At 37.1% G+C, this 27,040-nt stretch overlaps 1 protein-coding gene across 1 annotated transcript in view; it reads right to left on the bottom strand.

The window, feature by feature from the left end:
• Positions 1 to 27,040, bottom strand: part of THSD7A (thrombospondin type 1 domain containing 7A) — a 254,711-nt gene that overhangs the window by 21,148 nt on the left and 206,523 nt on the right. Inside the window, exons 14-20 of the mRNA XM_056484539.1 lie at positions 20,096 to 20,290; positions 17,547 to 17,810; positions 6,278 to 6,456; positions 2,629 to 2,634; positions 1,773 to 1,906; positions 997 to 1,150; positions 98 to 239 (exon numbers count right to left, since the gene is read on the bottom strand). Of these exons, the coding sequence (XP_056340514.1) occupies positions 98 to 239; positions 997 to 1,150; positions 1,773 to 1,906; positions 2,629 to 2,634; positions 6,278 to 6,456; positions 17,547 to 17,810; positions 20,096 to 20,290 (1,074 nt within the window). The remainder of the gene's footprint in view (positions 1 to 97; positions 240 to 996; positions 1,151 to 1,772; positions 1,907 to 2,628; positions 2,635 to 6,277; positions 6,457 to 17,546; positions 17,811 to 20,095; positions 20,291 to 27,040) is intronic.

Below are 27,040 nucleotides of genomic sequence, written 5' to 3'. Positions count from 1 at the left end.
AAGAACAGAAAGCAGAAAAATCCATCCTGTAAGGTGAATGGAAATGAGCTGTAAGATGTGGTCTCAGGCTGTCACTAGAGCATAATAACACAAATACCTGTCACATTGTAGTCATAGTGGTAGCAGTTCTTGTTCAGAGTGCAGGCTTCTGCCTCGGTGGCAGCAGGACATGGCTTTCCATCATCTGGCTGTCTTAGGCATTCAGCTGACCTTTCACGGACACTACTTCCATTGCATGGCTTGAAAGTAAGATTGGAAACAGCTGAAATATGTTGGCACCCTAATACCTCTTTATGCAGCATTACAACAACCTTTTAAATAATCCTTTCACAAAACACAAGTGTAAAATAACAAGTTCATGCTAATGTATAAGAGAAACCCTTTTCTTTTTCCTTTCACCTAGCAACACCACTCTATTTTCCTAACTAGTGCATATTTCAGTACCAGTACTTTGGAACTACTTCACTCATAAAGAGGATATTGAGATGCTCCCTTTCCAAATGCTACAATGCAGTGCACCAAAGCCTCTCAGAAGTCCTGAAACACATTTAGATTTTTGTTTTGGGTTTTTTTTTTTTACATTTCTCTTTGAAATTGCTGTCAAGAAGGAATGGGAGAGGAGAACCAAAGTTACTTTTCTATGCTCAGACTTGATCTGCAGACTTTGTCACTCATACCAGGATGGTGACAGTTTTAGTTCAGTGACTGTGCCACTATGCAGAGCTCAGAGCTAGGCTCAAAGACAGACTCACAAGCCACTGCCAGAGCTATTCCACCACACAGAAGGCATCCCACATTGGGAAGAGCGACCACTGGGCACATTTTAGTCTGTGTTCTGGAGAAATTTAGCTTAATGGAAAGTACAGTCACACTTTGTTTGCAGACAACAAAAAACAACCCTAAAGATGACACTATATATAGATGTTTACAGGTGTAATCAGTTCAGTAAAATATCCTCCCAGAACTATAAATGTGACATTTCAGTACACTTCTTACCAAAGAACACTGAGACCATGATCCCCATTCAGACATAACACAGTCCTCAGGACATGGCAATGTGCACTTTCTAGCACCCAGTGGCATCTCTTCAGGATCACACAGGTAGTCTTCTACTGTGTCAGAAGGACCATCCACAGTGTTCAGCATGCACCTGGAACAAAGAACTGCACATAAACCTCATTTGCCATGGATTTCATATGGTATGTGTTCTACAGTATTCTGAGGCATTTTGCCATTTTGCCATCACATAAATGAAATAAGTATTGATCTATGAATAACCAAGAAAAGCTGAAGAGCCAAACACAATCCTTATTTTCAGAGATGAAAGCAACATAAAGGCATGCACATAATTTAGACAGTCCCTATCAGTGATTTGCTCAGAGCACCTGGGCAGGTGATTTGCTTTACATTAGCTTACCTCTAAACCAGAATAATGCAAACCATCTATGGTTTAGACATATTTTGTGCATACTTCAGCTGATAACTTTAAATCCAGAACTATTAAAACTTTAAAAATTTTATTTTCTTAGTATTCATCCTTAATTTACACAGATGCCTTTTAATTTCCAATAGATTGAATTAGGAATCAAAGTCTATATCCATAACAAGTAGACAGAGTCATATTGCCCTCTCTGGATCTAGTCTGATTTATATTAGCCAGGGTCTAGGTTTGGACTCAATGCTAGGCATTACATAGAATCACATAAAATTAAATGCAGCCAAAACTGAAAGTGAAGGTTGTTTAAAGTGAAAGAGGAGCAATATAGTTTTACCTGACTTTCCTTGTTTGAACACCTTCTCCACAATTCTCTTTTAAGTCCACGTTGGTGACCTTGCAGACACTCCAGGGCTCAGTAACCCATATGTACTGGCTGCAGTCACTGTGGCAGGGGACTACCTCATACACCTGCAAACCACATTCAGTGTCAGTTTTGGGCACACAAGTAAGATAAGCATGCAAAAGGGATCATGCAGAAAAATATTAATGCTCTATTTTTGGGAAGCAAAAAAAAAATTAACTTGATACTATAGTATATATTTAGATACTATAGTAATAATAGAGATCAAATACTTGCTAGAAAACTACTGAAATAACAAATAGACAGATGCTATTGAATGATGGATTCTCTGTTTTTCTCTGCCACTAAGCCCATGCTGTGCCATTTCCACCAAAAACATCAACACAACTAACACAGAATCTGTAACTGCACTAGCTCATGAGCACAACTTTTTAAAAAATGCTGTTAAAACTCTGCTGGCACTTTACCTCTATCCTTCACATCTCTTCTCCATGATTCCATCCCACTATTATTATATTATTATCCCAGTTATTAGCTGTGGGGTTTTTGTATTACTAAGGAGAGGCGACTTTAAGAGAAATTATACAAATGTATATTGATTCACTTCATTTATTAATTATGTATGCTTAAAATAACTCTAATATATTTGTGTATGAACATTAGTATTATGTTTAGATTTGAGTACAAATTTTTAAGTGACATCTCATACAGCAATTTCTACAGTGTTCCATGTACTGACTCAAATATACATTGCAGAAAAAGGGACAGACAGCACATGTTGAGCAAGAGGCACAGGTTGAGCTTAAATCTCTCTTTTATAAACACTTACCTGTGCCTGAAGAAAGTATTTTCATGAACCCAAAAAAAAAAGCAAAGAGAAAAAGTTAGAATTATTAGAGTGAAACACAGGTATTTAAATGGCATCAATTTAGCTTTTATGATAGATAATATTGTTACTTCTGCAAAGCAAAAGGCATTATTTTTTTCTCTTGAATCTCCTTTGCTGTCATAAGGTAATTTGCAAAAAGTTTGCCCTTCAAAGAAAATAAATTTTATAAATCACAATGTATATTACCTAGTCTCTTGATTAGATAGTTGAACTGTTTTCCCTTTTTGCCTATAATGAGCATCAAACCTTTACACAGTAGGGAATTCAGTCTCTCTTAGATAAGAGAAAATCCATGGTGCTTTTGGAGGACACTGGACTTCTCTATCAATTGAAATTCTTCTGACAGCATAAGTGTAATAGATTCAAAGAAATAAATGGAACCGTCAATTCCCATCCTTCCAAATTTCCTAAGTCTTTCATGGAATATATTAATTATGCATAAATTACTTAAAGCCCATTGCCTTGAAATTTTACCAGCTAATTTGGCATATCATTCTAGGTGTCAAGTCAGCACAACTAAAACTGCTGGACAATCTAAGACTTGTCTCAAACAAGTTCTTGATTTCTTTTCAGCAGTCCTTCTTGCATAGAAAAAGAGGGTTGATGGTTTGATAGCTAACCTGCAACAAAATACCACAGAAAATACAATGCCTTGAACACTAAATGTGTAGAGTCTGATAGCACTATGCAGCTGATCAGCCCATGCACAAGACCACCAGCATTGTCAGCATACTTGGGCTTCTCTGAGCTACCTAAACAATAAAAGGAATAAAAGTGTGTGGTGAAAATGCATCTTAAGGATGGTACTGGACTCTGTTGAAAATTTGTTCTTCCCCAGAATTTCCAAAAAGAGAATAGGAAAGCCTTAATTCAGGGAAATGTCTATATATCTGACCCTGGTTAGCATAAGAAGAAATATATAAACCCCACACACTCAACAGCTTTTGTAGTAACATAAAATTTAGGTATCTTGACAGAAATCCAGAGGAGGACTTTATATTGCATTGCACATGTGAGTGGTGTTCTCCTGACCTTACTGGCATTTTTGTAGCTATGACTGCAGGCCACAGCAGTTGGGTGGTATAAGAATTGTATACTCATCCTGCTCCTGATAAGGGGGAAAATAATGCTTATAATCAATGAAAAGATGGATGTCCTTAATTTCTCAAACAGTCTCAGATTAGTCCTTTCATTTGAAATCATCTTATGGCCATTGACATGCTCTTATATCCAACCAAACTCTATTATTACTGTAATTATGATGTCTTTTAGCTACTGAAGTGAGCACTGAGCAAGCTTTTTTCAGTTGGAGTTTGGTTCGGGAGCCAGCCTGGCATGCACAGCCCAGGAGGAACGACACACCCAGTGCTGTGAGTGACACATCCAGTTTTCACTGTGCTCAGTCCTTCCTCAAATCACAGGCACATGTCAGCCCTGAGAGACACTGAACCACTTCTTAACAAGGTCTTAAGCATTTTATTTCAGTTTTTCCCAGCCTTACTGTTAGAAAGTTTTCCCAAGGCTTAACCCAAATCTGCTTGCAGCAGTGTAAGCCCACTGCTCTTTATCCTAGCCATGATGCCATGGAAAATTGATTATTTCCTCCTTTGCAGCAGCCTTTTGTGTATGTAGCAGACTGTCAGAATTCTCCCTCCCATCTCCTGTTCCCTGGGCTAGACAACATGCTGTAGTCCTTCCCCAGGTTCAGAATTCCTAGATGTTCTTCTGTAAATCATAGAACACATACTTGTGGGCACCAAAGATCCAGTATTTCCACTGTGGGTCATATGTATGTAAATAAGCATGTTGCATTTATAAGTAATAAATATATAACTAAAACACATTATATTGAATGATTATTGAATGCTGACTCTGAAAAGTCAGTGCTTTTCCAGCTGAATGGTGAATCATATTTAGTTTAAATATCTAATTCAAAATAGGAATATCTGTTTATTTCTCTGCATATTTCTGAATTGAAAAGAAATGTATTTAAAAATGAAAAATACAGCCTCTACATTCTTCAAAATCTTTGTAATATCTGTCTTTCTCATGAAAGTACTATATTTCGATTTTATTTTTACAATAATTGTACTTTGAATCAACTATTATTATTTGTCAAACACCATGTAACCAGAGACCAAATGAGTCAAAGTACCAGCAGAGGGCAATAGTGCTGCATAAAAGCAACTGACAGACCTCCAGCAAAATCACCTTTGATGCAGAAAAATACACGCCTATTATGTTCTACATAAATATTAAAGAAGCAAAAAGACTTTTGTATAGACTATAATTTGCTCCTATTGAAACACATTCCTCCTAATTTAAAGCATATTTACATGCTGACCCAAATCCAGCAACCCTCATTCTGGTTCATATTTTGTTAAAGTAGATCACAAACTTAGCTTATTAGCTGTGGTATGACACTTATGATTTTTTAAATTAGAACTAATTACATCCCCTAAAGTAGAAAATTAGATAAACAAGGCATTTCATTTTGTTCTTGCAAAATGTCAATAGGATAATATTAAGTACATGAATTTTTATTCAAATGCAAATTTAGAGCACAGTTTTTAAAAATCTCTGAATATTTACAGAAAAGACCATGTGGTTGCTTAATATGCCTCTGCAGACTAAATTAAATTCAACAGTAATATGAATATAAATCAACTTTGAAGAGCAGAAGTTAATTGACAAGGAATGTTTTTTCCTTTCTAAAACTCTCCAAGGAAAGAAACTTCAGAGGTTTAACTTGGGCTCGTGCTAAACTTAGTCCTAAAGATTAAATGCTTATTAGTGGTCCAAGCATTCAAGCTCTTCCAGGGTGCTCTTGGATCACATTTTATGGTTCTGCTCCATACTGCAATATTAAGTGCAGTGTGTGGGAGATGGACTCCAGAAGTGCATTTGTGACTGGAAGTGCATTTGCACTGCCAGGGCAAGTGTACCCAAGGTGGTCAAGCTCCAGCTTGAGGAGAACCCACTAAGGGACACTGGGATGATACTCTGTGACTGTTTGAGAGTTTTGTTGACTGATCTAAGATGGCTGGGGAGTGACAATAAAAATCTTGTCAGTTTGAGCAACTGGAATAAGACATTTTACCCACTGTCACAGATTAGAAGATTAGAAGGGACATTAAAGATCATCTGGTTCCAAGACCCCTACCATGGACAGGGACCTTCCACTGGACCAGTTTGCTCAGAGCCCCATCCAACCAGGCCTAGAACACTTCCAGGGAAGTGCAACTTCTCAGTTTTCAGCCATTCCCCCTTGTCCTGTCACTACACAGCTCTGTACAAAATTTCTCTCCATTTCTCTTGGAGAATCCATTCAGGTAAGAGATCTTTGGAAACACAGTCTTCAAAATCTGCATGTAAGCAGGTTTTATGGTCTGCAATCTGCAGTTCACAAAATATGCAAAATTCTTGCAGATGAAGATCCTTTACTGCCTGAGGAACTCCAAACCAACACATACTCCTTCTACCTTTATCTGCTCCTTATATTGTTTTCCTACAACAAAAAATACAAAGAAATGGGTTGTCTGAGGTATGGAAGAAGCTATATCAATAATGCAAATACAGATCAAATTACCTGATTGACATGATCTAGCTTTGGACAGGGTCTTCCACCATTGTAGGGTTTTTCACGAAGCCATTTCGACCGAACCTTGACCCCACTGCCACAGGACTTACTGCAGCGAGACCAGTTGGACCACTCACTGAGCTTGCAGTCTGAGGGACAGGGAATAATGCAGGCTTCCTCAATGTACCCTGGATGAATGGAAAGGAAAGTGAAATCTCTTCAGCATGTCAGTTTGTGACTTCTCCCTGAAGCCCTCGTCTGCTTCATTTAGATTCTCCAAAGTTTGACTTGACAGGACTGTGTGAATAGAGAGATTTCTTCATCATTAGGGATAAATTAAATTCTGCAGAAAATTGACACATATAGCTGGAGACTGTGTAAGAGTAGCAGCTGAGCATCCTCTCTGCTCATCATCCCATCTGATTAGGATTCACACTCTCCAGATATCAGCATTCAAACTTTCTGACAGCTACAGTGCAACTGACACTAACCATTTCTTGGTGGCATCATTCTTGCTCTGTACAAATGATATGTAATTTTTTTAAGGCAAAAATGTTTAATTAAAGGATACTCCACAACTGTATCAAGTAATTAAATTGCAGTTATACATCAAAAATCCAGCTGAGAAGAAATGCATCTCTCCAGCCTGGAGCAAGGGAACTTAACACCTTGTGACCTTTCCAAGGCTAGAAAGAGAGAGTAGCCTGCCACATTAATGATCTGCCGATTAACAACCATCTGCCCCCAGTAGCACACTGAATAATTGCACTGAATGGAAAAGCAGATGTTTGTTTTGGAGAAGTCATTGGTCCAGAGAGGTTGGAAGAGGGTATGACATGGTCTGCAGGGAGTAACATGAGGCCTCAATTCACTGAATAAGTGAAAATGTCTTTCTTTCAAAAGCAACATATGCCATTGCTCTACCATATGTGTAATTTATTCCAATATTTAAGGGAGAAGCTATAATACATCAAATTAAAAGCTGGCCTTTACTGAATGTTTACTACAACTCTATCCTTAACTCTCTTCTCCCCTTTCATGTGTCAGATCTGCAAAGTATTTTCCATTAGCAAATGTTCACTTTGCAGATTAAAAACCTTGGTGAATTTAAAATTATAGTAAAATATTTTATTAAAATATTTTATTAAAATATTTAATGAAAAAATTTGCAAAATTGACACATATTTGGCTAAGATAATCCTCAGAAGACTTTAATGGTTTCCTAGACTTCAGATGTTTCAATTGTTTGTCAGATAGATAGAATTTTTTTAATTAGAAAGGGATCAGTCCTTTCATCAGATATGAGTTGTTTTTAACCTATGCTGTCTCTTCTAAAAGCACCCAATAACAACCAATCTCAAAGTTTGTAAAGAATCAAAACACTTAGATTTCAATTCTATATACCCATTTCTAGTTAATTGGTTGTTTGAGATATAGTTATTTTGTTTTAGATATAAAGAAAAGACGTTTTTTGTAAAAAAAACATATAGTAGCATTTGGATATTTTATGGTCAAATTCAGGTTTTATTCAGTATGGTTTTATTTTGTTTAGAAGTGTTAATTATTTAAATAAATATAAGAGCACTTCCTGGACTTGAGGACTGTGAAACTAATGTTCACCAAATGTATCTTCCTTAAAATGACTATAATATCATTACTTTGAATTACAAGCATATTTATTAAATATCTGTTGCCATTTGAGTGACCAGTTCAGTGAAAGGATATGAAAGGGACACTAGGTTAGTGTATAAAGTACATTTTTGAGGATCACATCCCTGCATATCAGAGGTGCTGACATAGGTTGCCCTGCAGTAATAGATGCAAAATTGATTACATTTAACCTTACCTGACATTTCTGAGTCCTAGAAACCTGATGTACCCTATCTCAGAGCTCCATCCTACACTGAAGTTTGATTGCATACATACCAAAGTCTGTACCTTCACCAGAAATGAGCTTTCAACAAGTCCTCTCGGGTGCTATACACAATCAGGAAGCTACTGAATTAAAATGGAAAAAGCCCAAAACAAGTTAAAAGAAACATTTCCCTTCAAACAATAAATGTTTAGTGACATTTATTGTCTGACAGAACTAAGTGAAGATTTCATTGCCCTATGAAATTACTTGTGATTCTGAAATGCTGCTTTTACTTTCAACATGTTTTTCTGGAAAGACCTTTCTACTATAACACAGTTATTCCATTTACCATTTGTCAAATTTCTATATCTGGTAATTAAGGTCTGAAAAACCCAAATTCAAGTTTTTAAAAAGATATTGTATATCCTTAAGTAGGTAACTTAAATTAGTACAGGCTGCTTCATGAAGACTTTATTTTAAGGACTTCCATAGACATCTGAGCTTGTCTTAATAACTCTCAAAGGAATCTTCCCAGTCTTTGCCAAGATCTTCTCTGGGATACCATGGTATTCTGGGATTTTGACAATATTTCATAGCCTACTAAAAGGAGCCTGTGTGGAACATACTAAACCAAAATAATTGACAAATTAGAAATTATTTTGTTTCATTTCCCTTCAATTCATCCAAACAAGGACAAAAAGGTTAACAACATATTTAGAATCTTGCAGACAGAAGTTGTATCAAATACATGATACTATATGCAATTTCCAGGTAACATTTTAATTACCCTGAGCTATATTCCAAGTGATTCCATAAATTATCAAATGAAACCATATCACTAGAGCAACCTTTATACTATCCTTGAAATATCTGCATTGAAGTCAGCCACTAGAACTGCCTTACCATATAGTGCAAAAAAAGCAAAACAGCATCCTATTACAGACCCAGAGTCTTACTAAGAGTTATAGCATGGAAAACTGCAACCTGCTGATATGTTAATGCACTTTGTAGAAGATGCAGGGGCCCAGATGACACTACCCACACACTCTATAATGAAAAAATACTGAATTGCAATCTTGAACTGGGTCCTTAATCCTGCACACTTCATGGAATAGCTTCTGTTCACCATACAGCTCTTTCCTGTGCCACCTTCATGATATCTGGCCTATGATGCTCTCCTCTCCCTCTTTCCTATTTTCTCAGAAAAGCACCAAGACTCAAACTCCACATATGAAAGTTAAACAGCTGAACAAGAAGAATGGAAAAGACATGTCAAGAAGACAACAAGAACAGAGTCAATCAATGAAGCACCTAAAAGGAGCTCTAACAAGATAGGATGGCTTGGAGATTCTGGAAGTGCAGAGCATTTTTGGAGAACAGAGAGAAAAACACTTATGTAAGATGCAAGACAAGCATTAAAACACTCCTAACCACTGGTATACTAAGAACACTGTTTTAAGGGGTCCACAAAGGAATTTCAGGGCTTAGCCAAATAGAAAGAGAATAAAATAAATAAATGAAGAACACAAAGATTAGATTATATATTAGAAAGATGTTCTTCACCCAGAGGCTGGTTGGGCATTGGATCAGGCTCCCCAGGGAAGTGGCCACAGCACAAGGTTTGACAGAGCTCTAGAAGTGTTTGGACAATGCTCTCAGGTACGTGGTGTGACTCTTGGGGTGTCCTGTGCAGGGCCAGGAGTTGGACTCTGTGGTCTTTGTGGGCTCCTTCCAACTCAGGATATTCTATAATTATATGAAGTTACTTTTTATAGAAAAGAGTCAGAATTCAATACAACTGAGGAAATGCAAAACAAAAGAGGGACTATGGGGGAATAGAGGAAAGGGTAAGAAAAGACAGAGAGAGGGAAGAGGAAAAAAATGGCTGAGAACATAAAGTCAAGAGAATTGTAAGGAGACTCTGCACGGGAATAGAAAACAAAGAAAGAGGAGAAAAGAAATAAACATCCTGCCAAAAGTAATATCTTGGTGAAGCACAAAAAGAACAAAATGCTCTCAAGAGCTTATGCTGGTATCCTCTGGCCAGAGAGTGAAATGTAACGAAGAATGTTCTCACAAATCAAAACAGAGGACAAAGGGAAGAAATACAAACACTGTGCTCTCTGATTTGCATTCCACATGTAATTAGTATGCAAAAAGAAAATGACCTTGTTATATCAGACATCAAAAAGTTTTTGGCATATTCATCCCTTGGCATATATTTCCTCTCAGGGGCCTCAGTATTTTGCTCAACAGACTATTTAACATTTAGCTATGCTACTGGACTCCCTTAGAACTGAGGCAGAAGCACGCTTCAGATTGCTTACAGACAGAAATAAGAGCAAATAAAAAAATAAATTCCTTGTTGCAAATTACTTCTTCCACTCCCCTTACTACCTATTAATTGGTACTTTTCAGGAAAAGCTTCTCTGGACTTGCCATCACCTCAGATGCCTTTCTTTGTGTATGGAATCAGCCATCTTTTAGGGTGATTAAGGACAACCTCCATAAGTTCATAGCAATCCTCCCTCAAGTCCAAGAAAGCAGATGGTCAAGAACTTTGAAAAGTTTACACTTGGTTGTTGTTGTTGTTATTGCTGTTTTTGCTAAATTTCAGATATTTGTTTGTTCACACCATAACAATGTTACCAAGTGAGAAGACAGAATGTTGTTATACAGAAAAATATTAAAATGCAGAAACCAGAAATACTACATGTAAATGACACTGGTGATGCAGATATATAGTTTCTGACATGAAAAGGATGTGAAGGAGCCATTTTTAAATTTTCAGTATTGTTACCAGTTTGATGAAATCACCCTTGAAAAGTGCCACTTGTGTTAGACAAGCCTTGTGTATGTGTTAGTATAGAACTTTACTACAGAAACAAGCCTCTAGTGCTTGGGTAAGGGTCTCCATGGTGGAATGTCACCCAATGGTATCACACAGACTGGTTGGTTAATATAATTGCACTAAATTGCACTACCAGAGCTTTGAGGTTCAAAGAACAAGGAAGAAATTACCAAGGTAAAATACCTAAAATACAATAGATGCAGAGAGAAGGAAAGAATTAGAGCAGTGAAATGTCTATGAAGAAGAGCTGAGAAGGTGAGGGAGGGACAGTGAAAGAGAAAACCAACATTTTGAGGGCTGAAGATATGTTCTCTGGACATCAGCAATTCACTTTTCCCTGCTGTTTCTCATCCTGACTGAAGTGTTTCACTACATGGATGTGGATGCTTTCTCCATCATTTCCTTCTCACAATATCTGAGGGATGCTGGAGAGTGAGACTGTGGTGTACTGTGGTACAGGGCTCTACATGGTCCAGAGAGGTGTTGGAAGGAGTTGTCTTTATCTAAGGGCCTGTGTCTGTTCCCAGGGCAGTAGTTTCTCCATTATTTCAGCCCCTATAAGGCTGTGAAATGGGCAGCTGTCTGTTATGAGTGAGAACATGGCTATTCTATCATTAAAGATTACTGAACCACAATTTAACAAATTGCTTCGAACCACTAGGAGTATGAACTGAACTCATTAGCAAAAGGGAAAAGTTTACTGTCCCATTGCTAATTGGCTATAAAATCTGGGCTCCTGAAGCAAAGTCATTAACAGATGTGATGGATACTTTATAAGGGAGGACTTTAATGGACTTCATGCTTTCTCTAATGACAAAGCAGGATAAGTAGGTGGATATGAGACTTTTCCCCACGAACTGCATGTGCAATGTGCAGGAACAGACTGACTACTCCAGTTGAAGGGTGCAAACACAAACATCTCACAAAAGGCTTACATGACCTCTGTCGTCCCTAGGACTGACAGAATTATGCCCCTACTTTCATGACTAAATGTCATACTACGTTTCAAAGAAAAAACCTGCAATGTCAAAATGGTTTATGCAGTTCTTATAGATTTTTTTCCAGGAAATATAAAGTTCATGGACCTCATCTTCCAGGATAAAGAAATATGTAAGTATTTGCATTTCATTTGAATCCAAAGATACATATTTCTAGAGACTATTCATGTTTCTGTTGAGCCATGGAAAGATAGATTGGACACCATAAGATTTTTATTTTTTTTTCAGGATAACCCTTCAAAGCCTCAAAATCTGAGAGCAATTATTCATGCTTAACTATCTCCTGCATCAGTAGTTCTTCCTCTGGTGAACTAACTACAGCTCTTTGTATTGATGGATGACTGCTTTAAGACTGATGTCCTGTTGACAAGGCAGATGTGGAAGCACTAGAATTCAGAGGCCTAAGGTAGGACTTCTGGCTAGAGAGCACATGACAAAAATCTATATAGATTTTTAAAAATATGAGAAAATATATAGGCTATGAAACAGTAAAGAGCCTTAATAACAATTTGAGAACTTAGGCTTACTACCATACTAGATTAGAATTTCCTATGGGAAATATATTTACTTTTGAATAAACATTCAATGGAAAGTCTCAATTAAATTTTAACACTGATATTTTTTTTCTGGATAAATTTGCATTGCTTCAGGTTAGCCTATTGAGAGTAAAAAAGCACATTTACGAATCCTAATAAAAGTGGATAGAGCAAGCTGTGACAGACATCTTGGTCTATATAGACTCTGTTATATTAAACAAGATTTTATTTTATTGCACATACAAGAAATTAAATACAAAATTTCTCCATTCTCCTAGCAGCTGTTGCAGAAGTATTCACTGATACACAGATATTCCTCTCTAATCCTCCACATAAGCCTTGTAGCCACAGAGGGCTTTGTAGAGTCAGCACAAATCAATGCATCTCATTTAATTAATGCTGAAGGGGGAAATAATCTCACACTAATAAGGCAGCAGACAAACTATCCTGACTGCTTGACTGTGCCTAAGGTCTTAACAGTAAAGGGACACGAATTAGGAAGAGTAACACGACCTATATAAAAATGCTGCATCTGTCTGCCATGCTGCTCTGTTTGCCTTCAGCAGGAGCACACAAACACAACCACTGCTCAGCTTATGTGGGTCATGATTCATAATTGATACATGGTGGAGAAAAACTAAATACTGAAGAGCAAATAGTCTAGTTCCTCAACGTGGCAGTGGCTTGCTTTTGATTTTTTTGTCATGAAAATTCCAAGGTATTCCAATTTAAAGGAACAATGAAGAGAATCTCTCTCATTATTTTTCACAAATACATGGAAACAGATTGTTGGCAGACACGTGTCATTATCCACAGAGCTGTAGTACACTACTCATGGCAGGGATAAAGCTATGAAAAGCAACTGTGGCGTTTCTAATGGGGAAAAAAAATAAACCTCTCACACTTGACTAACAAAATAAGCATGTTTTTATATTTCTCCAATAAAATTATCTATGTAGTATTGAAAAGCAGGAAGCTGAGAAAGGGCAATTTATTTATCTTCCACTAGGAAACAGGTAAACAACAGCTCAGTTACCACTTTTAGCTGATGCTACCACATCTGCTGACATCTGGAAGCTATTAGCTCCTGCCCATACTGTGCAGAACTGGAATGGATGAAAAACACCAGTGGCAGAGTGTTTCAAATGGCCACTGAATAATCTAAACTTTCTTACCAATAAATTTAACTCAAATGTGAAACAAAGTATTATGAAAGTGAAAGTCAAAATATTTGGCATATATAACACAGATAAAAAAAGACAGTAAGGAAAAAACAAACAACCTTGTCTGTCTGCAGCTGAAACTTAGGTCTACTTTCAGCTGTTTGCTTGGGATTTTTTTGAAGCACCTGCTAAGCTACAGAAAGTTAAGGCCCTCTGCAGGAGGACTTCTGCCCTCTTCTTCCCAGAAGTCTGCCTTCTTCTTGCCCAGCAGTAACAATAGTTATTTAACTATATTTTGCCTTTCCTTTTCTTTACAGTCACTTCTATCTTTTCGAGAAACTTGATTGCACTTGGAACTTCATAAGTGCACCCAAAATTTCAAAAATTATCACAAGAATCCTCGGATGGGTATATTAATTTAGGGTGGTCCATATGCCACATCTGTCCTTTAGCTCCTCAGTGTCTTTGAAACAGTCTGTTAGTTAACTCTTCTTAAGTCTTTTGAACATGAGATGTGTCAAGCAGGAAAAAGAGCTCTGAAGTATTTATTCTTCTGCTTCTGTTTACCTTTTATTTTCTGAATAAATCAACTACATTGTGATGATAACCAAACAACATTTTGCAAAACAAACAGCACATGAATTTTTTGGCACAGCAGAGCAGATCTGTCTTCTCATTCCTTCCACTCAAAACAAAATGACTTGCAACACTGGCCTGCTCATGGCCTTGTAAATTTACTTGGCAATATTTACATAAAACTTCTGAAAGTCTCACAATTTGAATTTCTTGTGTCATTTGAATATATAAAAAAAACCATATCTCATGATGTATTAAGAACATCAGTGTGGGTGCACTTTGTCCCTCTTGTCAGATTTAGAGGTTGCTGTCACAGCTGAAGAAGTTCAATCATGTCCCTTTCCCATTTCAGGATTTCATAGCGTCAGAAGACAAGAAAAGTTCAAATTGGATACCAGACAGGAAATATCTTCCCTTAAATGTTGGTCTTGTTTTCTCTCCTAGTGTGAGCTAATTCACCAAATCATATCCTACAAAAACTGCTTGGAAATAATATATTGCTTGGAAAAGAAATAAGACCCCCACAGGAACTAAGTGTAAAAAAGAGAACATAGTGGGAAAACCTGATGACACTTGATTGGATCAGCAATAAAATTAAGGAAAAATGAAAAATCAGTTATGAAATTAGTGAAAACTCATTTCTGTAGGGAAATAAGCACCTCTGGTAAAATTTAAAAAATAACCCAAGTAGGCTTGAATTATGTGTCCTGTCAAGTTCTGCTTGAAAAGTCAAATTCAGATTGATGGGAAGCCACAAGGCACTTTTATTTTCCAGCAGGTGGGGTACTATTGTGGTAATACAGAAGTCCCTTGTTGATTTGGCATAATATAGCTCTTATGTTTGTTCTTAAAGAAAACAAAACAAAACAAAGCAAAACAAAACAAACCCAAACAACAGCAAAACACAAGGGGAAAAAAAAACAAAAACGAAAGAGCACACTGAAACCTAGAAGATGGCAAACTGAAGAACTGTCACACAACAAGGGCATGAGAAAAACAAGAAAACATCATAAATAAATATTGGGAAGATATAAAATAAGATTTAACTTAAAGCAGCAGTTTGTACATGTTGAGAAAAATAAAACAAATCATCAGAATGCAACGCATGAATACAAAGTAGTTATTCAGAAAAGGCAATAAACATACTGAGATTGGATTGAAAAATCTATGTAATTTGCTCTAGCTCTCTTGTATTTGAAAAAGTATGCTAAACCTGGAAAAATGCTGAAGGCAGACAGTAAATTAGGTAAGCCTTATGTATGTACAATACCTACCAATATCAGAGGATCTACTGGAAAGGAAACCATAAATTTAGTGGCATATTCATTGGCAACAGTTTAAACCTTTATCATCAAAATCATATTAGATACTTCATTTCTTGTATACATGAGATTCCTGTCAAACAATTTTAGGAAGGTAGAAGGAATACAGGATTAGTTCAATAATAATTCCAAGCTTCATCTGCTCACACATTACACCATGGACCAAGTTAATACATACTCTCCCTCTCAGATGGAACAGATGAGAAAACACAGACAGGAGGGTTGTGAGGTGGGAAGTGGTGTAGTGGAGTATCAAGGAACCAGATACCTTATCAACTGATCTAGAAAGAAAGAATTCAAAACAAAACAACACCTAAAAACAAAGGGTTCAGGCTTCCCAACCTACAATAAATACAGTAATGGCAAGAAAACACTTCCATTTTACAAAGTTAAAAGAGACTTCAAGTCTCCCATGAGCAAAAAAGGGATGGAACTTGAGAAGGAAAGAGCACAACAAAGCAATGGTATATTGTGTTTTTGGAAGGATGCCTGTGAATGCTAATAGTGTGTAAGCTGTAGCTCTGACTATAGCAGGAATAACAGTAACACATTGTTAGCTGCTTTTCCACTGGATTATTATTCATTGTGGTCACTGTGAATGTAGGCCACATTCACTGATAAAATCTATTGGATCAGAAATTACTATCATGAGGACAGAGTTATGCCAGGGTAAACCATGATGGTTTAGAATATCCTTTTTAAATACTTTTTTATTCCTCTTCTATTTCTTTCATTTTTGCAGCAGAATTGCACCTCAAAATGCACTGCCAGGGTTTGAAAGCAGCTACATCCATCCTTGTTCTACACAAAAAGCTGTTCCTAGCAGCAGCATGTTACCTACCACGTACAACACCAACAACATGCTCTTGGACAAACAGTTTCTTTCCTTTTTTCGACACAAAAGCTGGCAGTGCCCATTCTTCAAGGCATTGAAAACTGATTGGCAGTGAGCCATCACTTCCTCTAGTTGCCTACATACTGAAGTGCTTCTATATTTTTCCACTTTTCAAAGGTTACTCTGAACTTAATGCTGAAAAATCATGAATTTCTAACATAGTATATGCTAACACCTTGACTTGATACATTGAATCTCTAGTTTATCATATCTCTAAACTGGAATTAATAGTGAAAATTAAAAGTGACTAAATCAATTTCTTTGATCAGCTACTTTATACAGATCCAAGTAAATAAATGAAATTTCTGATATCTTAACATTACAAAGTAGAATGCATGTGTGAATTAAACTTAGATTGACCTTTTAATGGCACTAACATCAAGCTTTTCATACCAATTGCTCAGATAAAAGTTTGCAAAGCAAGCAGAAAAAAAAATGAACACAAAAACTCCACTGATGTCAATTAGCACATTTCTGGCTCACTGAAAACCAGAAACTGCCAATTTTGATCAGAATGCTACAGATGCATCCCCTTTAGGAAAGAACACTGTTCCTTCCTGGAGCAATGCAAATATAAAAAAATATAAAGTCTTTAACCATCCTAGTTTTACACATGACAGATCTACATGGAGAAAAAGTGCTGTGTGCTGTTGAACTCAGATCAATGCATGCCTGTTAGTTAAGGTGCTGAAAAACAAATGGTAGAGATAAGGCTATTTAAGGAGTTTAAAGCTATCTAAAGAATCAGCCTTTCCAAAATAGTCCTGTGCTCATTTATTTTTTGTGAATTTGCCTCTTCTAAATGGCTTTATTCTCAAATTTCTAAGTACAGTTATCAATAAAGAAAACAGATTTTAATTTTTTCAATTAAAATACCTAGTTAGTAGCTTATCATGATTTTACTGAATTTTGCTATTTTAAAGGTCAGCAAAAACATGCTGGGTTTGAAGGCATTTTGGGATAAAAGGCAGCCTAACCAACAAATATTAATGTGCTAATTCTACTTGTGCAGACATAATGTTAAATTTAGACAAAGCACTTAAGCAAGCAGATGAAATGAAGTGAAGTAGGCTGGTAAATACCGTGGCTGTTGCATCGTGACGTTTCCACAAGTCGATTGTCCTGGTCGTAGCACGCCATGGCCTGGTAGCGATAGCCCTGCCCACACTCCTTAACATCTGCCTGGACCTTCATTCCCAGCAGCACTTCCATCTTCCCCTCTGGCAAAATGCAGTCTGACCAGTTCCCCACGGGCTGAGCACTGTACTTGTCACACGGGCAAAACTGGTTCTCGATCAGAGGGTACAACTGAGAATTTCGACATTTGTCCTTTTTCTTGCTTTTTCCTAGAGAGAAGAAATAGTTATTAGCAAATTTGTATCAGTTTCCAGCTTTTCTCCCAAAAATTTCATTACTTCTGTAACAAGTGCTTGCAACTACACACATATGACTAATACCTCTTACATTAATTTTTATTAAATTAATTATTGACTTGAATTTCTAAAGTAGTGGATAGCTACAATTTGCACAAAGGCAACTTATTTTTTAAAAAGAAGATGTAATTTATATTTAATTGGGATAAAAATGTTTCAGAAATAAAGTTTGAAAAAGCAATTAAATACACTTTTTCTCCTATTACATCCACAGCGTGCAGTTCAATAACAATATTTCAATCTGGATCAAGCTTTTTCGAGTTCATGCATTTGTTCATAATTACCATTCTTCCCTTTTAATAGAATAAGCTCCTTCTCTGAATTTGGTTCTGTTCAGTTCTGTTCTTGTTCCTTTCCTGAACTGGAGCATAGCCCACTCAATTTCCCCTTTCTATTAAATATATTTAAATATTCTCTTTGGTAAAGTTTGCTTAGTTTTCCTTTCCATACCAGACAGTTCATATAAATTAATGTAGTAACCTTTGGAAAAGTAGTGGGTGTTAGTAAGTAGTATCTGAGTAGCTGTTACTTAGATATTGCTGAAAATTAATATTCTGCAGCATTTTCCTTTCTATTCAAAACAAGGCACTCGAAATAACTTTAGTTCTTGTTCTTGTATTTGCTACTGCCTTTATTTAGAATAGGAAATGGGTACCTGAAGAAAAGTTCATCATTCTTTTGACAGCACAACTTCTTACTAAGTGTATGCTTCTCCTTTGGAAGTATTTACCAGGAATAATAATGAATTTATTCCAAGTCAAGCATTATGAATTAGTCTGGGTAACACATTGCCACAGAGAATACACCATAGCACATATCACAGAGTTGGAAAGTTTGAAGAGATAACTTAAATGAGGACAGGAGGTATCACAAAGTTTTAATAATGTGGTAGGAGAATATGTACTTTCTTGCTTTGTTTTTAAAATAAGGAAAATATTGTTAGTCAGTTTTGTTCATTTTTTCCCTTGTGGAAGCAAACCTGACATAAAGCTTACTGGAATTATTAGACAGTCACAGTGAGGCTTCTGGAAGATCATGAATTATTCATTGTCCACTGGTCTTCTGATTTACAGGGGGATGGAGATGGGGATTGGGTTTGGATCCTATCACATTCTTTCTGAGCCTGCTAATGGGCACCCCCCTTAGCTAGCTTTCCTCCACCACAGACAATAGAGACTAATTGGCAAAGAGTGCTGTGACAGAGGCCAAGCCTCACTCTTGAGGTTTCAATTATAATTTAGAAGCAGGGCATTTTTTTTTTTTTCATTTTATGCAGAAGAAATAATAATTTAAAAAAGCCCAACAAACAACAGATGGAAAAATAGCTGAAGAAAAAAATGTTTTGAAGTGGAACAGTGTCCATTATTTAGAACTAGGACAAGTCTGTGGCAAGGGCATCACTGGTAAATCTTTTTATTCTGCTAAGTAAAACCTAAAGAGGCTTCTTGGGACACAAAATAAAAGCATTATTACTTGTCTCAAGAAATAAGGCAAAAAAATTAAGCAGTGTATTGCCTCATGTGGTTTGTAGTGCTGGATGTAGACAATGAAAAATGGAGAAAGAGAAAACTGGGAGAGCAAACATTCAGCCAGAGAAAGGACTGGCTTAATGATAAATCTGACATTCAAGACTGCAGCTAAGTTCAAAACAGGTAAGCCAAAGCTTAAGGCTGAAAATAGTGATCTACAGCAAAATGCTGAAAAATGCTCAACTGTCATAGTAATTCTAAATGCACCAAAAAACACCACGAGAGAAAGAAGTCTGCTTTAGTTGAGACCAGTGTGGGAAGAGGAAGACAAGTCAGTTAACATCTCATTCTGTTAAGGTGAGGTGATTGCTGACTTGTCTGTCAAAAAAAAAAACAAACCCACAAGAATAAAAAAACTCCAACAGAGGAAAAAAAAAAAAAAACAAACCAAAGATGTGTGCACCATATTCAGAAAAAAAGAAGAAAGGAATTCTTCTACATTCTCCCATCTTCTCTCCAGCCACTTACCTATATCAAGAGTCTCTGGCATATGGCACAAGTTTCTACTCCTGGATATTGCTCCACCAGCAGTACATAAAGCATGACACTGGATCTGCTTTCTGCCACTATGACAAACACTTGTCATAAGGGAACCTCTGAAGTCCTCAGGTTTTAAACAAAGTGTTATCAATAATTAATAAATAAGCATTATTTGCTTGTTACTCTTACCAACAAGAGTGCGTTTCCTTGTCCTGACTCCTCCGCAGTCCCCATTACAGGGAGAGAATTTTGACCAGTTTGTGAACTGACAATCATCTTGGCAGGGAATCTGGCACATCTGTGTTAAGGGTGGTAATGGGCCAGAGTATTTAAGGCACTCACTGATGTCAGCTTGTCCTCCGTCTTGTCTGCGACAAGTAATTGCTGGAAGCAAAAAGAGATGGAGTCTAATTTACCTTTTTTTTTTTTTTTTTTTAAATGAATGTCTCTATTCAGTTAAATAAAGTCTACAATATTCTATCAGAAAATCACACTGAAAGCCCAGAATACCTCTAAAACAACTCAGTAGTTTCCACTGTTTTACCTTGAATGAATACATTTGTCACTTAAGATTTTGTTTAAAAATTAATTAATTAATCAGGACTTACCAGGAAAAAAAAACCCTATAGACAACTGCAAATATTATAAAGGTTTCACCATGTTATCCATACCTGTTACATATTATAATTTCTCCTAGTATCACTGATGTAATCAACATCTCAGACATTAAAAAAACTTGCAATATCATCCTAAGTAACTTAATTGTATAAGTTACAAAGTTTTATCAGTGGATTGAATTTTAGAAATATGGATAGACTTAAAATTTAGAAGAATATTTGAGTTAACCCTTTACAACAACATTGGCACCTGATGTTCCTCAGCAATTTTTGGTCCTGAAAAAGATTTGAAGAATACAGCAGGTTTCAAAGGGAAAGATTGTCAGCCAACAGGGGTACAACTCTATAGAACAAGATGGCATGACCTGAAAAAAAGCTTCCTGCTTAAGAAGAAAAACAAGTTCCTTAAGGAAACATCAGGTCACACAAAAGTAAGGAGCTGGAACACAAGGATTTACAAAGAATAGGGAGGGCACTTTCATTAATATAGTCTTTAACAATCACAGAATGGTTAATGTTAAGGGACCACTGGAGGTGCCTGCTCAAGCAGGGTCCCCTAGTGCACATGGCACAGAATTGTGCCCAGAAGGCTCTTGAATACCTCCAGGGAAGGAGGCTCCACAACTTCTCTGGGCAATCTGTTCCAGTGGTCAGCCATCCTCACAGTAAAATGCTCTTCCTCATGTTCAGGTGTAACTTTCTGTGCTTCAGTTTCTGCCTGTTGCCTCTTGTTCTAAATCTTGGCACCACCAAGAAGAACCTGGCTCCATCATCTTGACATTCTCCCTTCAAATACTCACAGACATTGACATGATCCACTCTTAGTCTCCTCAAGAGTGAACAGCTCTCTCAGTCTTTCCTCACAAGAGAGATGCTTCAGTCCCCTAAACATCATTGTCACCCTCAGCTGGATCTGCTCCAGGAGTTCCATATCTCTCTTGCACTAAGGAGCCCAGAACTGGATGCCAGGAGCTGCCTCACCAGGGCTGAGTAGAGGGGCAGGATCATCCCCCTCACCCTGCCAGCAATGCTCTTCCTAATGCATCCCAGGACACCATTGGCATTTTTGGGCACAAAGGGCATCACTGGCTCAGACAGCTCATTGTCCACTATGACCCCCAGGCCCTTCTCCACAGAGCTGCTCTCCAGGAGGTCAGCCCTGGTGCAGGACCCTGCACTTGCCCTTGTTGAATATCAGATGGTTGTTCCCTGCCCATCTCTCCTAATCTCTGGATCCTTCTGAATGGCTACACCCTTTGTGGTATCAACCACTCATCCCAGTTTGTATCACCAGCAAACTTGCTGAGGAGGCACTCTACCCCTTCATGAAAGTCAACAGTGCTCTGTAATTGTTTCTCAAGTATTTTTTTAAGCATGGCTGCATATCTAAGCTTAATAAACCTAACTTTAGCTCCTTCCTCAAAACATCGTAAGACTTATTATACAGTAACAAGACAGGAAACTTCTAGTTGTTTGTTCACACAACAGAATTATATTTATGCTTCTTGGCATCTGACAGCACACAGTAGAAGTGGTAGCTCGACTCTATTGTTGCAGTAGCATTGCATCCAAATATTCTGTATTCATATGAAGGAATATAGTTTTTTATATTACACTCTATGGTTTAAGCATAGCTTTTCAATTGTGCTAACAATAACTGCTTTATTAGCATGAATGACAAAAAATCAAGTTTAGCTGTTGAAGAAAAGGGGAGTATGAATGCAACACTTCAAAATAAAAGAGGAAACTGCCTATAAGTGGGCAAGAAGAGGGGCAGGTGCCCATCTTTTCTCTCTGGTGACCACTGGAAGGATGAGAGGGAATGGCCCAAGGCTGTGTAAGGGGGCAATAGTTTAGACATTAGGAAAGGTACTTCACCCAGGTGGGAACTGAAAGAGGCTTCCCAGGGAAGCAATCACTGCACCAAGCCTGACAGAGTTCAAAAAGCATTAGGACAACACTTAGTCACATGGTGTGACTCTTGGGGCTATCCTGTGCAGGGCCAGGTGTTGGACTTCCTGCAGGTCCCTTCCAACTCAGGATATTCTATGAGTCTATAACTATTTCTTCCTGGAGGAAAAAAGGAAGCATAGTTAAGGAAACTTTTTTTTTTATATATATTGCTTTAAGGTAATTGTAATGGTCTAGTGACCTGTGATTTCTTTAAAAAGATTTTTAGTCTGACAGTTCTAAACTAAATTTCTGCCTCATAATGACTTAGGAAGCTGAACTTGATGACCCATGTGCTCCATTTCAAGTCTGTGTGCCTAATAAGACATATCCAAATTCCCAAGTTTTTGCCACCCATCTACTGGAAAACACAGAAAGGGAGGAAGATGTGTTTCTCCTGAGATACTGAGCACACAACTTCCCTGATCCTCGACTGCCCTTTGGAGCAGGGCTGCCAGCAGTTTGTAATAGGCTCAGTACTGCATTAGGTTGTGCTTACTGGGGGACTGACCAGCTGCACACTGTCTAATACAATTATTCTGTTAAATCCTATTACTATTGGTGTAGTTTACACGAGGAATTTTTTTTCAGATATAATTACAGTGATTCGGTGAGAAAAATCAAATATCTAAAAATTGAAAATCCATACTATCAGATTTCTATTACATAAATATTTTGGAAAAACACAAGTCAAACTGCTATCCTCCAATAGAAGCCTAGGCTATAACTTTGGATTCTTGTGAGATGGTCTTCTCTGCTAATAGCACACATCAATATTCCTAAGATAAAAACACGGTTCAGACTAGTTTTATCATATGGAAATTCACAGAGGTGAAACCTAAATCCTCTGTCTTGAGTTTGGCCCTGCTACATGCACACATCAGCAAAACTAATTTCATTATCTTCACAGCATTCTCAGGGAGATAGAGGCCACCATTTTTAACAGTGAAAACTATACCTAGCCAAGGGCTAAAAGACAGTCAACTAACTTGCCAATAATCTTTAATAACTTTCTTCAAAAGTTTAATACTAATTTTACAAACTGGCTCTCCATCTAGCCTTTGGATAGGAGAATAAATGTTGTCCACCAAAGAACATCCCTTCCAGCTAAATTGACTTTTTCTAAAACCAATATTAATTCCCTCATCCTTCCTAGTTATAAAACATTACTCCATGAGCAGATATCCATTACGTCATAAATTTTTTCAGACTCATATTAATGCACCTAATTTACATCAGGCAGATTCAGGTGAAAAGCTCTCCTGAAGATTAACACTTTGTTTTTTTTCCAGATTAACTGCCAACTGTACAACAGCAATCAAAGTAGGAAAACTCTTCATTCTCAAGACATAAATATTTCACCTTAATAACAACACAAAGTAGAAGACATACTAAATAAGTTCCTGGATCTTAATTTTCACAGTGTCTTTTCATAACTATTCATGCTACTTCTAGTTGACAAGACCTGGATGATTTGATCTATGTTCAGCTTTACTATTGTCATTTTCCAGATTCAAGTATCAATGTGAAAGGTTTATACTCCTTAGGACTGCTGAAAAGTGGGTATTTTTCCAGTATAAGAAGCAGGGATTTTGACAACTGCACACATTCTATTAATATATTCTTTTGGCCAGCTATCTGTCTTGACATCTGAAATGCTCTCACTGTTAGAGGAGTTACTTTTTACACTCACAAGTTAATCTGGGCAAACTCATTCCCTGCCTCTTTGATCAAACCTATGGCTGTTTAAGTAGAGGTTGCTGAGATTGATGATTTACTCACTATATAGAGAAGTGTCTTCAACTACTATAAAGCCATAGTGTTCCAGGCTAATTATTTTATATTGTACCATCACATTATATTTATTACAGGTATTAGCAGTAAGTGGAAAGCTCATGGTTCCTCCATTACTGAATTAAATACAGTAATTATTAAGTGAAAACATAAAACAAGAGTACAGCTAACAGAAAAATCAAATTTAACATGGAAACCATTCATTTATAAAATTGTTCTGGTGTTTAACAACTATTAGCTCCCAGAAGAAAGGTGGGAAATAAAAAGCAGTCTAGATTTTATAGATATGGGACTCTGATGTAATTAAAACTTTATCAGATAGCATTGTTTCCACCAAGTCCCCACAGGAGACTACAGGCTAATATATTTCTTGCTGGTATAATGAAGCACTGAGGTTGTATTTTAGCAAGTCATGTTATGTGTGAGTTTATATAAAAACCTTTGCAGTGCTACCATCATTAGCATACTTCACTGACAGTTCACTGAGGTGTGAGATTCAGTGGCTCCTATACCTAAAAATTTCTTTATAAATGAAGGTTCTCTAGATTCTCCATTGTCCTTTCTTTTACAACACACTTGTGATATCATTTTTTTCAATTGCTAAGTATTTTTAACAACAAAAATATTCTTTCTCAATTCTAGAAAACAAGCATTATTTCAGCACACTAACTTTTCTTATGCCTTTTATCTGTGCTGTCTAAGCTATGATTTCATCTATGTTTATTTCCTTCTTTGTGTGACACAGCAGACTTGACTCAGTGTGACAAAATATTCCTATCACAAAGTATCTTAAGAAGGAGCATATGACCATAATATTGTGAAAATACAAGACTGAGTGCTTCTTATGCTCTAAAGACAATAACAATGTATTTCTGAACAAATAATGTTGTTGGGAGATTGTGGCTCTTTTTTTTTTGCAAATAAAAAATTAAATTCTCATGTAAACACTGATTTTGAGCAGCTGCCCAAGTTCTTACTTATGACTCCTGAAGCTGATCACTGTACTTTGCAGTGACTAAAATACAAACCAAGCAATAGAGCACTCCCCTCTGTTAAGTCTCAATGACATTAAAACAGTAGTTTATAGCTCCATGAAAAGCAGCACTCCATGATTTTGAATTCTTTCCTGTGCTTTCAATAGGGCCATATAACACCCACAACACCAAATCCCTGCCTCCATTAGTGATGCCTGGAGAGGGAGGCTGCTGTCCCCGTTCAGCTACAGAGTGAGCAAAGAGATTTTGACCACTGGTTCTGCCTTCAAGCCTGCCCATGGCTCTGACAAGCCTGCAAGGCCTCTCTGTGCACCCATGGCCATCCTGGGAAGCTTCCTCACATTCCTGTGTCTTTCAAATTACTGCGTACAGCCTGTGAATGAAGCATCGTGAGAGCTCAAGACCAGGTCTCTAATAAGGTCAATTCCCAGTGACATCAAGCACAGCTATTCAGGTATTTTCTCTGACAGCCAGGTCACTTTAACTTCTGTTTAAATTTACAAATAACCTTCCTCTTGCTATTACAGAACATGCTGACATATTTTGCAATTTTCATCCCATTCCTCCTGCAAAACTCTGAGGAAGATTCATGGTGGCAAGGACTGCAGGCTGTGCATCCTTCTGCAAATCCCTTTTCAGTCACTGGGGTGGCCCTTACCATGTGCATCCATCCATATACATCATTTGTGATTTGGTTATTGCAGTTTGGGCACTCGAGCTTCTCATCTGCTACATGTCGTCTTCACTACCATTGGGATGCAGCCCAAGAAGCCCTACTTAAATATGCAGGAGCTACTGGCAAAACAAGTTTTATTAACTTTCTTAGGTTTTCCTGTACAATTCAAAAGGGATTTGAGCTGTATTTCTAAGTTCCTTCATAAGTCACTGAAGCAAAGATTTGCTAACACAGATTTAAGATGTAAGCATAACATAACACATACCTGCCTAAGTTGTTCACAATTTCAGACTTAGTAGCTTTCAAGCTTAGTAGCTTTACAAGCATTTATTCTCTTGTCTAGTTTTTGGCTGGTGGTTATTATCTTATTTTTATTTTCTTGGGGATAGGGGAAGGAGGTATTTTGCATTTGCCACCACTGTGCCTCTCTCTCCTGGATTTCGGGTGACTCATCAATACATCTGATGAAATAATCTTGTTAGGTGAGAAACAGCTTATGAAAATAAACATAAATGTTGTTGCAGTCAAATAAGGCTTTTCTCTGTATTTCCTTTTCTTGTTGGGTAGGGTCAAAAGGAAGATTCAAACTCCTTGCTGATGCACACATATCATCTCCTCTTGAGGTTTAGAACAAAAGACACAAGTCTTAAGTTGTTTCAGTTCTGTAATACATTCCTGGCCTGCTTGCCCACCATTAAAAGGCATTTTATCAGTGATACAAATTCAGATGTTCATTCATCATAGGAATTCAATACAATTGTCATGATCACCAGCCTTCTTCAAATAAAGTTCATCATTACAGCAATTAATTTGCTTCTCAGTATCAAATGCCATTTTACTGTGCTTAGGACCAGCTATAAATACTTGCTCATTATCTGCATGAATATCTAACAAGCATTTTTAAAAAAACTATTCTAAAGAAAATAATTAAAAAGAAAAAAAAAACAAACACAGAAACCACCAAACCCTTTTATTCTCTTTCCTCTGCATTGACCCAAGTTACAGTTTTATGACATTCATTTAACTTGACATGATTTGTATCAAAACCTTCATTATACAAGACAGATAGAAACAAAGCTGTCTTTAACAATGAATCACAATT

The sequence above is a fragment of the Oenanthe melanoleuca genome, chromosome 2 (assembly GCF_029582105.1).
Source record: "Oenanthe melanoleuca isolate GR-GAL-2019-014 chromosome 2, OMel1.0, whole genome shotgun sequence".
In the NCBI taxonomy this organism is placed as follows: Eukaryota; Metazoa; Chordata; class Aves; order Passeriformes; family Muscicapidae; genus Oenanthe; species Oenanthe melanoleuca.
Note: the sequence above shows the minus strand (reverse complement) of the source record. Positions and strands in the feature narration are given on the sequence as shown.